This window comes from Coregonus lavaretus (genome assembly GCF_964263955.1).
Source record: "Coregonus lavaretus genome assembly, chromosome: 31".
Lineage (NCBI taxonomy): Eukaryota > Metazoa > Chordata > Actinopteri > Salmoniformes > Salmonidae > Coregonus > Coregonus lavaretus.
In genome coordinates this window covers 34,832,896-34,846,490 of record NC_140018.1, presented here as the reverse complement: position 1 = coordinate 34,846,490, position 13,595 = coordinate 34,832,896, and the positions used below count along the sequence as shown (strand labels likewise).

The 13,595-nt window shown below is 42.9% G+C and overlaps 2 protein-coding genes across 2 annotated transcripts; one reads left to right on the top strand and one right to left on the bottom strand.

Moving 5' to 3' along the window:
• Window positions 1-262: 262 nt before the first annotated feature.
• Window positions 263-3,355, top strand: LOC311106401 (uncharacterized protein). The gene is made up of 7 exons (XM_084148732.1): window positions 263-472; window positions 831-1,227; window positions 1,336-1,470; window positions 1,611-1,672; window positions 1,802-1,897; window positions 2,007-2,099; window positions 2,269-3,355. The coding sequence occupies exons 1-7, from the start codon at window positions 470-472 to the stop codon at window positions 2,317-2,319; spliced, it is 837 nt and encodes a 278-aa protein (XP_084004858.1). The 5' UTR covers window positions 263-469; the 3' UTR covers window positions 2,320-3,355.
• A 1,083-nt stretch (window positions 3,356-4,438) lies between these two features.
• On the bottom strand, window positions 4,439-7,946 carry LOC311106387 (protein RD3-like; the record flags this gene model as incomplete). Its single annotated transcript, XM_084148722.1, has 2 exons — window positions 4,439-4,881; window positions 7,654-7,946. The coding sequence occupies 2 exons, from the start codon at window positions 7,944-7,946 to the stop codon at window positions 4,524-4,526; spliced, it is 651 nt and encodes a 216-aa protein (XP_084004848.1). The 3' UTR covers window positions 4,439-4,523.
• Window positions 7,947-13,595: the final 5,649 nt, after the last annotated feature.

The following is a 13,595-nucleotide window of genomic DNA, read 5'->3' as shown; positions in this document are numbered from 1 at the left end:
GCAACCATTGGTCGTTGCGTCTCCTCGCCTAGCTGTGGAACGAGCCCCCAAATACCATGTTTTATTTTGAGCTTCTTATTTTTAGTTGAGAAATATTGAATAGACTATGAGAGGTCAGGTTTATTCTGTATGAGGAGCATCAAATCTGTCACTGAATGATTTTGTAAATTCAGGACTATATACTGCCAAGCCATCAAAAGCAATCAATAATGTGGCCGCAACGAGGTTTAGAAATATTGTGGTGTTCCTTTAATAAATGAACGGTGCATTGTGGGATGCAAAATGGCTCCATCGTGTTGTCAGCAAACTAGGCAACCAGCTAACTCTTACAGCCATAACGTTACATTTACAAATAAGTACCGTCGATGAAGCATTGCTAATGATTGCTGAATAATAGTATAGAGAATATAGCTTTGAGAATCAGCAACTTTTATTGCATTCACCTCTTTTTGTCGAGACAACAGCCACCATGGTAAGTACCTAGCTACCTAGCGAGCTAGCCTTCTTCACTTCCGTTAACGTTACATGCAACTTGCTATTATAGATGAGCGCTAACGTTAGCTAGCTAGCTAACTTGTCAATGAAATTAGTAAGCCACCTTGCCGAAATTCACCAGTGTCGATCTGATGGTGGACAACCGGAGAGAGTTATCGCCAACTTTAACTTAACTCCTAACTGCATGAACGGCTAGGCTAGGCTAACTAACTAACTTAGCCTACTGATCAGCTGCTCTGTCTGGGTTTGTAAACTCTGACGAGCTTATGATAGAGGTTTGGGCTCACAATGCAAAAAGACTTACAAGGCGTTCTCTTTTACTTTCTTTTTGTTAGTCTAGCAAAGTAGACAAAGTGAGAAGTGAGTCCAGCACAAGAAGAGATGACAGAAGAAGTACTGAGTCTGCCACAAGAAGAGATGACATGAGAAGAACTGAGACCACCACAAGAAGAGATGACAGAAGAAGTACTGAGAGAGCCTCAAGAAGAGATGACAGAAGAAGTACTGAGACCGCCATGAGAAGAGATGACAGAAGAAGTACTGAGACTGCCACAAGAAGAGATGACAGAAGAAGTACTGAGACCGCCATAAGAAGAGATGACAGAAGAAGTACTGAGACTGCCACAAGAAGAGATGACAGAAGAAGTACTGAGCCTGCCATAAGAAGAGATGACAGAAGAAGTACTGAGACCGCCATAAGAAGAGATGACAGAAGAAGAACAACAAGTACAGGTAATTTAATGGTCTGTGGTGATCAACTGATATCACAAGTGTGTGTGTGTGCGAGCGTACCTTGAAGTCATGGATAACACAAACTGCTCTTGTATTTTTCTATTGAAGGGAAAGAAAAAATTAAAAGGAAAAGCCGCAGTAGATCGTCATCTTCCTCCTCATCCAGCTCATCCTCGTCATCCGGATCCTCTTCATCATCCTCATCCCGCTCCTCGTCTGGCAGTAGTAGTTCGAGCAGCAGTGGTGAGTGTGCCAGTACTTGTACGTTAGTTGTTAAGATGCATATGTATCTGAAAGATGTACTATTATATATTTATTAAAACAAATAGTAGTCAAAGCCTGATGGACAGTGTCTCAGTTAGATTTTGCAATCTCCTGTCTAGATTCCCACAGCAAGTCCAGAAAGAATTCTAAGAAAAGGAAAAAGGAAAAACAACTCAAAAAGGTATTTTTCTTTAAATATTCATTCGTTTTCAGTAGCTACTTATTTTGTTAGTGTGGTCTGTGCCTTGTTAGATATCAGTGTCCTTTTAAGATATTTAAAATGTGCTCTGTTTACACTCTGTTTTAATAGAAAGTGAAAAAGGAGAAGAAGCTTAAACGGAAGAAGGACAAGAAAATGAAGACTGAGGAGGAAAGCGCTGGACCTGGACCTATTCAGATCTCCAAGGTAGAATACATTTATGGGACTATTTATCCTAAAGCCGGTGCGCTACAGCCATACCAGTAGTTTGAAGCTGTCTGAAAGCTGTCATTTTGAAATGAATTATGTCTTTCAGTATTTAAAAGAGAGAAAGAGAAAAAGCAAGTTCAGCATGATCTCAGGAAAGAAGATCAAAATGAAATTGAAGAAGTCAAAGAAAGACAAGCTGGTGAGTATCAGTGTTTAAACAACCAACAACTGTATGCCATGAAGGTTTTTACTTGCAATGATTGTGCTATGTGAAGGTTGTTTACCTACCTTAGTTGAATGCATTGATTCTAAGTCGACTCGCTCTTGATGCTAGAGTGTATATATTCATACAATAATTTTTTCAACAGAGAGACAAGAATCGCGCTGAACTGCTTGAGTTCCTCAACTCTACGTTGTAATGCATGGACGGTCACCGTTAGTTACGTTCCAGAATCTTCCACTTTTTTCCAGAACAGAACTCAGGGAAAGATACCCCATGTGATAAAGCTCTGAAAGAAGATCCATTTTAAGGGTTGTTATTATCACAGCAAGAGATTGGGGATATGGCCCAGGTTGTCTGAAAATGGCAGCAAAAGCCATGTCTCGGAATTTCAGACATGCATCTCTTGTATAAAAAAAAAAAAAAAAAATGTGCTGTGACTTGGTTGTCGGCGCCTTTCTGCAGACTATTTGTAACTGATGTCTGTGTTTGATTTTTAGAACTGTAATTTTTACTATAATATCAAAGGAGCCAGTCGCTGACTTTTGGGTCTGTATGTTTGCTAAACAAGGTGTTGCTAAGCAAGATAGTGTTGCTGTAGTGGAATTTACGGTGTCATCAGCAAAGATCTTGGTGATGAACAACCTACCCAGTTCAAATTGTATTTGATTTCTTTGGGATTGATTAAAGGGGCAATCTGCTGTTGCTAAATCAATTTTTAGATTTAAATAAATGATATACCCATTTATTCTTGAAGAATATAACTTATAAATGCCTAATGAGCTTAGACCAACTGTTGTACTCCATCAGGACCCAAAATATAAGCTTGTTTTACTCCTTTGTTTGTAAACAAGGTACATTTAAACAAACACTATAGCCTTAAAACATGGTTAAAACTATAATTTTAATGTCATGGATGGTCAGTCCTTTTATCCATAGCTCTGTCCATAAGTTTAAGAGTGATCATATTCCTATAGCTGAGCTATGTACCAAATCAGTGGCGGGGTGTCTGCTTTGTTATTGTTTCAAACTGCAGATTGCCTCTTTAAGCTTGTTTGGCACAATGGAACCAAAGGAAAAGTGCCAACTCTGTCCATTTTTCACTCCAGGCAGGCTCAAATGCTCTGAAAGTAGTTGAAAGAAAAAAAAATTTGAACCCAGATGTGAAGAACAAAGAGATTTGTGTAAGCTTTATTGTAGTGTAATCTGTCAAATAAAACACCGGTCTGGCATTGCATTGTTTGATGATCTATGTTTTAAAGAAGGGCCCAAACTGTCCTGCAGCTAATTCTTGGTCGTATCCCCTGGAATTGTGTTATTTCTTTAATGGTTAGTGTTTAAGTAAGACATCTGTGTTGGATATATTAAATATCAGAGAGTCGTCTATAGAAGGTACAAATCTGAGACTCGTAACTGGATGTCATCTCATGTAATACTATATAAATCAAATGTATTTTAGATGAGCTTGTTATGTGGCATTGTGACAGTCTACCCAATACAACAGCTCTTTTCTCAACAGCAATAAACTGCTGCTGTTATAGAGAGACTGTTCAGTAGTGATGTGCAATGTTCTGATACAAAGCATCCATTCCATTTGTGTATGAATTATTGCTGCCATTGTGAGACACAGTTTGTCCTGTATCTAGGTTTTGTCAATATTCTTGGACACAGCAAATAGCCCAGGCTCCTCAACCTTAGTAGCTATGCAGTTTCTTCTGAGAAAATGCCATAAGAAAGTGACGGGCATTCAAAATATTTGCACAGAAATAAGTCAATAGCAATAAAGTAAGACTGACAACACAAAGATGTGAATCAAGATGCACTGTATTCCAACTGTAAATAATTAGAAGATCGATACAATGTACAATTTCATACTAAACACAGTGTAATAGAGCAGTCAGTGATTTACTGTTTGTTTTAAGCTATAAAAAGGTCTAAAGCTGTTTTTAGTAGCACTTCCCTTTAAAGTTCCTAAAATGCTTGAGAAAAACCACAGAACTTCTTAATTGCTTTTCATGTAAGTCTCATTGGTTAATTACAGTTTTAAGTATAAATAACTACCATGTATTACGTTGAAAAGGCATTGAAAGTGCATGCAACACCATTTTCTTAGAAACTCTTTAATTTACAAGAGAACAAAGACCTCAATAACAGTACAGCAAACAAGGTGTCTGAAAATCTCAAAACATTGTGAAATATTCTAAGCATATTACCCCAGTCAAAAGCATTCAATAGAGAAGACCCCACACTGACAAAGGAGAGGATGGGAGAGACGTCTCCTATTTCTCCCCATTCTTGTGCAAAGCAGACTGGGAAGGTTCCGGGGGGATTATTATAGGCTACCTCTCACTAGCTTCTCTCCATCCACCACTGAACCACAACACTGTCCTGTGGATCCCCAGCTCAGATGGTCTTGGTAGTGTAAAGCCCTTTGTGTCTGAAGTCAGGCATGCTCCTAACCCTCTGGGCCCTGTCAGCCCTCTCTTCCAGCGCCTTTTCCACGTCTTCCGACACCGTCTTCAGCTCGCCCTCCCCGCTGGTCGAGGTCAGGCCCACGGTGCTGCCAAAGGGTTTGATCTTGACGCGCGACTTGAAGTTCATGAGAGACGTGCTCATGGCCCGCTTGTTGTTCCACTGGCGCAAGAGCCGCTGCGCCTCCTGCTCCTCCCTCAGGCGGTCCAGGGCCTCGAGGATGACAGAGCGGAAAAGGGCCGACACCTCCTGCATCTCTGGCTCGTTCTCAGTCACCACCTGCCGGAACCTGGACGTCAGGTAGGGAACAGGGAAAGAAAGGAGAGAAGAAGTCACATCAGTCTCAGCTAGGGTTTCAAAATTCCTTGAACTTTCCATAAATTCCCTGGTTTTCCCGAAATCCTGGTTGGGCGATTACGGATTTCCTGCTTATTCCCTCCTGATTCTGGGACTTCGGGGAAACCAGGGAATTTATTGAAAGTACCAGCAATTTTGAAACAAGTTTCCTTTGCGCTACATGACTGTGTTAGGTTAGCTCCCTGAGCTCCAGCCTAGGAAGTAACTCAGGGAGCCAACGTAGGTCTTCATGTTACTGGCCAGGGTTCAAACCCGGGTATCTTGCGTACCACAATACATTTCAAGCCCACCGAGCTAAAGCCTAGGAATTCATACAAGGAGCCAACACAAGTCTTCAGGTCTTAGGCAGGGTTACTCAACACGCAAGCGGCACAGTGGTCTAAGGCACTGCATCGCAGTGCTAGCTGTGCCACTAGAGATCCTGGTTTGTATCCAGGCTCTGTCGTAGCCGGCCGCGACCGGGAGACCCATGGGGCGGCGCACAATTGGCCCAGCGTTGTCCAGGGTAGGGGAGGGAATGGCCGGCAGGGATGTAGCTCAGTTGGTAGAGCATGGCGTTTGCAACGCCAGGGTTGTGGGTTCGATTCCCACGGGGGGGCCAGTATGAAAAAAATAAAATAAAAATGTATGCACTAACTGTAAGTCGCTCTGGATAAGAGCGTCTGCTAAATGACTAAAATGTAAATGTAAAAATGTTCCCAACCACCCGCAATACACATGCATCTGGATAGATGGATGTTTAATCTGTGGATTTTAAAATAGTACAAACCAAGAGACCTTCAGCCACCCGCTGCAATCGATAGCTTTGTTTCACTTTGCCTGGTTATAGTTTCAGGGGAAAAACGGCATGCTAATGGAGGGGTCAAAAAAGCATACATTTGAAACGCGTGGGAAGGGGATGAGCTCTTGCTATTCCACTTACCAGCTTTTACCATTCTCACTGTACAACCACAACATGTGCTATCACTAATGCACTGGAAAAACCTTTGATCCAAAAAAGCCTTTTATACAGGTAACTGCCAAAATAAAGGAAACACCAACATAAAGTGTCTTAATAGGGTGTTACATTTACATTTTTTACATTTTAGTCATTTAGCAGACGCTCTTATCCAGAGCGACTTACAGGAGCCACCACGAGCCGCCAGATACGCTTTAATGTGCCTTGGTATAGATTCTACAAGTGTCTGGAACTCTATTGAGGGATGCGACACCATTCTTCCACGAGAAATTCCATAATTTGGTATTTTGTTGATAATAATAATAATAATAATATGCCATTTAGCAGACGCTTTTATCCAAAGCGACTTAGTCATGCGTGCATACATTTTTGTGTATGGGTGGTCCCAGGGATTGAACCCACTACCTTTGCGTTACAAGCGCCGTGCTCTACCAGCTGAGCTACAGAGGACCACATGGTGGTGGAAAACGCTTTCTCAGGCGCCGCTCCAGAATCTCCCGTAATTGTTCAATTGGATTGAGATCTGGTGACTGAGACACACAGACACACACCCTTTAAACCCACTATGCTACTTTGCCACCCCTCTTTCAAAGTCACTGAGATCTCTTCTTCTAGCCATGGAAGCCAAAATAATGGGCAACTGGACATTTTTATACATGACCCTAAGCATGGGATGTTAATTGTTTAATTAATTCAGAAAACCACAACTGTATGGAAGCACCTGCTTTCAATATACTTTGCATCCCTCATTTACTCAAGTGTTTCCTTTATTTTGGCAGACCTGTATATCGGAAGAGCTTCTCTCTGCTTTTCCCCATGCTTTTGTGACATCATCAGAGCTCTCGAGTCCCTTGCCCATCAGCCAGTATAGCAGGTAAATAGCTAATGATGGCCCCTCTGTCTGCATGAACAGCGGGGCAGGGGGAGAGACAGGAAAGCCTGCCAACTAAAGCCACTTACTCCTCTCAAGACAAGGCTGATAAGTTCTTAGGAGGCCTTTAAATAGGCCAGCCCCCACCGGCCCTTTACTCCTGTTGATTTGGCCGATTGGCCTCCAGCTTTTTCTGTTCTCTCCACCAACTCACTCTCCCTCTCTGCTTTTTCAATATTCATGTGGGTGAATTTTCTCTCCACTGAAGGAAAATCACCATCAAATATCTTAACTCTATCTCAACAGCTACATTATACTGCACTTCATATGTTTTTCACAATGGTCCAGAAATAATGATCCTCTGCACATGTATAAAACCAGGGAGTTGATTTACCAGAAACCACCTCTCATTCCCCAATGGGCTTCCTTCCAGTACCTGTAGGTAATATTCAATTATCACCTGACTGAGCCCTCAGATAACACCTAGGTCAGTACCACCTTTCCACATATGGATCAACTAGCACCAACTAGCAATTTGTGCAAGACACCTGAGACAACCAATCGATAGCTTCACCTTTCCCAATTTGGACTGCTTTGTGCCGAGCAAGGTAGTGTTAATTTGGCATCAAATGGACTAAAACAGGAAGGGACAACCTAGACTTGTTGAATAAGAAATGCTCACTTTTGTTTTCCATTGCATGCCCTACTGAACACGACCTTGGTCAGAGGGTTGGTTCGGTGAGTAAGAGGGTAATCATGAGAACAGCATCGAATCAATGGGGGTCATGGGTTGGATAGATAACTTGACCAGAAGGCCAGTGTAGATTATGGGGTTAAGTAAAGAAACAACTAAGGTCAAGACAAGGGTTCTTCACCTCAGTATGACGGCTCCACAGTAGGATGGATGCACCTTGGAGCACAGGTCCTCCAGGCCCAGCCTCTCGCCAGCCGACACATCGTAGGTGTTGCGTGGCGTGTTGACCAGCCAGCTGTAGTCCACTCCTGTCTGGAGGCGCCGGCACTCGTTGTCCCTCTCACGCTGCATCCTCTCTGCCTCCTTCAGCTGCCAGCTGAGCTCCAGCATCAGGGTGTCTGTGACCACTTCAGATGGGTCCCGCCGTGGACTCCGGTAGTCCGGCTCGCCGCTCCAACTGAACCACGAGGCCATCGCTGTTGTCGCCTTGTATCCTGTGCTGCGTGGGAGAAGCCAGAGCGTAAGAAGAGAACATGGCATAATTCTGTACTCCCTCTCTAGAACAGTACATGGCATACAGTCCATTCGGAAAGTATTCAGACCCCTTCACTTCTTGCACATTTTGTTACGTTACAGCCCTATTCTAAAATTGATTAAATAAAACATTTTCCTCATCAATCTACACACAATACCCCATAATGACAAAGCAAAAACAAGCAGACCCTTTGCTATGAGACTCGAAATTGAGCTCAGGTGCTTCCTGTTTCCATTGATCATACTTGAGATGTTTCTACAACTTGATTGGAGTCCACCTCTGGTAAATTCAATTGATTGGTCATGATTTGAAAAGGCACACACTTTTCTATATAAGGTCCCACGGTTGACAGTTTATGTCAGACTAAAAACCAAGCCATGAGGTCGAAGGAATTGTCCATAGAGCTCAGAGACAGGATTGTGTCGAGGCACAGATCTGGGGAAGGGTACCAGAACATTTCTGCAGCATTGAAGGTCCCCAAGAACTCAGTGGCCTCCATCATTCTTAAATTGAAGAAGTTTGGAACCACCAAGACTCTTCCTAGAGCTGGCCGCCCGGCCAAACTGAACAATCAGGGGAGAATGGCCTTGGTCAGGGAGGTGACCAAGAACCCGATGGTCACTCTTACAGAGCTCCAGAGTTCCTCTGTGGAGATGGGAGAACCTTCCAGAAGAACAACCATCTCTGCAGCACTCCACCAATCAGGCCTTTAAGGTAGAGTGGCCAGATGGAAGCCACTCCTCAGTAAAAGGCACATGACAGCCCGCTTGGAGTTTGCCAAAAGGCACTTAAAGGACTATCAGACCATGAGAAACAAGATTCTCTGGTCTGATGAAACCAAGATTGAACTCTTTGGCCTGAATGCCAAGCGTCATGTCTGAAGGAAACCTGGCACCATCCCATGTTGGTGGCAGCATCATGCTGTGGGGATGTTTTTCAGCGGCAGGGACTGGGAGACTAGTCAGAATCGAGGGAAGATGAACGGAGCAAAGTAAAGAGAGATCCTTGATGAGGACCTCAGACTGGGGCGAAGGTTCACCTTCCAACAGGACAACGACCCTAAGCACACAGCCAAGACAACGCATGACTGGCTTCGGGACAAGTCTCTGAATGTCCTTGAGTGGCCCAGCCAGAGCCCAGACTTGAACCCGATCGAACATCTCTGGAGACCTGAAAATAGCTGTGCAGCGACACTCCCCATCCAACCTGACAGAGCTTGAGAGGATCTGCAGAGAAAAATGGACGAAACTCCCCAAATACAGGTATGCCAAGCTTGCAGCGTCATACCCAAGAAGACTCAAGGCTGTAATCGCTGCCAAAGGTGCTTCATCAAACTACTGACTAAAGGGTCTTAATAGTTATGTAAATTTAATATTCATATTTATTATTTTATTTTATTATTATTAATACATTTGCTAAAATGTCTCAAATCTGTTTTTGCTTTGTCATTATGGGGTATTGTGTGTAGACTGATGAGGGAAAACAATGTTTTTATTCATTTTAGAATAAGGCTGTAACGTAACAAAATATGGAAAAAGTCAAGGGGTTTGAATACTTTCCGAATGCACTGTAATTCTTAGCCCCCTCACTAAAAGAAAAGTCTACTGTGTTTGCTAGGTTGTGGTATGGATTATTTGTCTGATAGTGTTGCTTTTGTGCAATGACGTTTTCTAAATATACTGCATATTTGATGAACCAGGTCAACTAAATGGAAATGGCACTGTACTTAAGTACATAGTACATAATTTTAACACAGGGAATCCTACATTTTGTATATGAGAGGATTGTTTGTAATTTCATGATATCGTTGGATGGATTGGGTGGATGTCTAGATAGTCTGTTTAGCCTGGGTTGCAATCACATCAATGTAACCCATGGGAGGTACAGGTACTGTGAGTACCTCGCTAGCTAATGACGGTTTTTCGACAACAGCTTGGAGGCCGTCTCCCCCGGACAGGCTGTTATCACAGATAAAAAAATACACAGAGATAGCTGTCTCTCACACACACACACTCCTGTTATTCAGGTATCTGTACAAGCCTTAGCTCATCAAATCCTGTCCCTTCACATCCACTATTCATTGTGGATGTGTTCCAAATGGCAACCCATTCCCTACATAGTGCACTACTTCATGGATCAATCAAGAATGGGACCAACTGTACATGTATCTTATGCATTCATTTACAAATTTTACATGTATTCAGTCTGCTGTGTCTTTTCAAACATTCATACCCCATAAAGTGCTTATTATAACATTATTATCATCATTATGTTCACATGTATTTCCATCCTGCCGTCAATGCTAATCCCGGCCACTTTCCATATTGATCAAGTGTCATTGTAAGGTTAACTCGTGAATATATAGCTATTTCCTAGTACTGACTCCTGTTTCCTGGAACCCTGGGACTACATTTAAAATTTTAGTCATTTAGCAGACGCGCTTATCCAGAGCGACTTACAGTTAGTGAGTGCATACCTTTTTCATACTGGCCCCCCGTGGGAATCGAACCCACAACCCTGGCGTTGCAAGCGCCATGTTCTACCAACTGAGTCCCACTCTCTTTTGTCCTCCTGCCCAAAATAGCCCCATCTATACCTGGTGCTTACATGCCTCATTCGTCCTGATCTTGCCCATTTACACTTATAAGATCTGATCGAAATCAGTTCACAATACCTCTTTTAATCGTCTACACCTGTCTGAAAATGTGGGCACTATCAGAATGTGAACATGATCCGGACACAGTTTGCATGTTAGCACCAGGTATAAACAAGGCTAATAACGTACTAATTAACTCAAACACATGGAATTTTCCTGAAGTAAATAGGCTTGCCTGTTATTTAATTGTTATGCAATGGTAGGTAGGTGTTATTAGATTTCTAGTGGATCTATCTAGTGGATAGTGCATCTTTCTCAGACAGTTAATTCATACAACAAATACATTTATGTGACTGATTTGGAGAAATGATATTAACATTCTATTCTGAAACTATATTTCCCACTTTTAACACCCTGACTACCAGAAATCTCACTTGAGACATACAGTGTTGTAGTCCATACTGCTACTACAAATTTCCCCTTGAACTAAAACAAAGCATTGTATGAATACACTCTGCTTACCTGAACTCTTGTTAGTGTCGGGACCTATAGCAGGAAGTGAATTCACAGTGGAGTGAATATATGATAGGTCGTTGAACCAAAAGACAGATGTAGAGAGAGATGTTGGTGAAATACGTATTGCTGTCGGTCGCACGGGACTCTGATAATCCCCCTCCTGCTTGTGAAGTATCTGAGCACACACACTCTTAATCGGTTTATACAGTAACCCCCACCCCTTTCACACAAACACACAAGCACATACACACACAGTCCCCTCCTACCTAGAGCCGTGGCCTGTCGTTGCTTACACACACACAAACAAACAAAACACACACACACACACAGTGCCCTCCTTCCCGGAGGCCTGGCCTGTCGTTTCTTGTTCCCAGAGGTTGGGGGGGGGGGGCACTGTCTCAAAGGGGAACAGCGGATCACAGCTCCTGATGAAGTGCTTGGTGAAGCCTCTTACGACTCCCTGTTGCCATAGCAATGCTCCTAAGCCTATTTGGCATCAATGAGCTCTCTCAGCTGAGAGGGAGGCAGAGAGAGAGAGAGAGAGAGAGAGATGGAGATGGAGGGAGGGAGATTAAAGGAGGGGGGAAGAGAGAGAGTAGATGATTAGAGAGATAGTGTATAAATCAGAAAAAAAAGACAGTTATAGGACACTGAGGCTTCTCTGAATAAACGCATCTCTGGCTCCATCCAGTGGTTGGCTGCGTCATTACAATAAAATAAAATCTGCTCATTGCAATGTCACGTCAAAGGGGCGGTCCTTAGAAAAACTGCTCTCAGTGGACTGATCCGACACAGACATGACACAGACATCGCTGGATTCCTATTGATCAGGTGGTTTTAAATATATAACTTTCATAGCTGTACGATAAAGAATGCGACTTACACACTTAAGTAAATAAGTTATGTTGTGTTTAAGTCAAAAACTTGTTTTTACTTCTGAGACAGATGGGGCTGGATTAACATTTACATTTTACATTTACGTCATTTAGCAGACGCTCTTATCCAGAGCGACTTACAAATTGGTGCATTCACCCTATAGACAGTGGGATAACCACTTTACAATTATTTTTTTTTTTATTTTTTTATTTTTTTTATTTTTTTATTTTTTTTTAGGGGGGGGGGGGGGGGTGTAGAAGGATTACTTTATCCTATCCCAGGTATTCCTTAAAGAGGTGGGGTTTCAAATGTCTCCGGAAGGTGGTGAGTGACTCCGCTGTCCTGGCGTCGTGAGGGAGCTTGTTCCACCATTGGGGTGCCAGAGCAGCGAACAGTTTTGACTGGGCTGAGCGGGAACTATGCTTCCGCAGAGGAAGGGGAGCCAGCAGGCCAGAGGTGGATGAACGCAATGCCCTCGTTTGGGTGTAGGGACTGATCAGAGCCTGAAGGTACGGAGGTGCCGTTCCCCTCACAGCTCCATAGGCAAGCACCATGGTCTTGTAACAGATGCGAGCTTCAACTGGAAGCCAGTGGAGTGTGCGGAGGAGCGGGGTGACGTGAGAGAACTTGGGAAGGTTGAACACCAGACGGGCTGCGGCATTCTGGATGAGTTGTAGGGGTTTAATGGCACAGGCAGGGAGCCCAGCCAACAGCGAGTTGCAGTAATCCAGACGGGAGATGACAAGTGCCTGGATTAGGACCTGTGCCGCTTCCTGTGTAAGGCAGGGTCGTACTCTCCGAATGTTGTAGAGCATGAACCTGCAGGATCGGGTCACCGCCTTGATGTTAGCGGAGAACGACAGGGTGTTGTCCAGGGTCACGCCAAGGCGTGATTAAGAAATCATAGGCCCCTGTAAACCCCTGCATCAATCAGGCCCTGGAGACAGACACAAAGCACTTCAGTAGCACCAAGAAAAAGGGCCCTTTTCACAGCACATCTCGCCTCACATCTCCCCTCGGGTGGACACATGCTGTTCGAATGGCCAAAATGTTGATTTGGAAGTTCACAAATTTCACAAATTTTGACTATCCCTAATGTGATGATATTTTGGGTAAAGTAATAAAGGATGTGAAATATTTTTGGTAGATTTTCCTAAAACTGATTGTAACTATATATAGACATATTATAACGTATGAAAAGGCTTATTCATTCAAGTCGTTAGTTGACAATGATATCATCATATTTGTATAAGGTTTATTACACTTTTTTATATATGAGATCATATGGGTTGAAAAATAGTTTTGTTCTCAGACATAAATAAACTATTCCAGGTGAAAGCTTGGAGGGGGGGACACTACTAAGTTATTCAAAATATATAGAGAAATTGGAATGGTGTCTTTTTTTAGGCACTAACTCCGCCATGGTTAGTTGGACAAAAAAGCCTATGGAGAAAATGAATGGTATTTTTGTAGGGTTTTTTGATAAAAAATGCTGAAAATAACATCTGTGGTAAACGCAGGCTTAGGAAATCTTATAGGTTTTGTTCTATGAGATAATCTTCATCAGCTAATGTCACTTTTTGTGAATTTTGAAGAATGA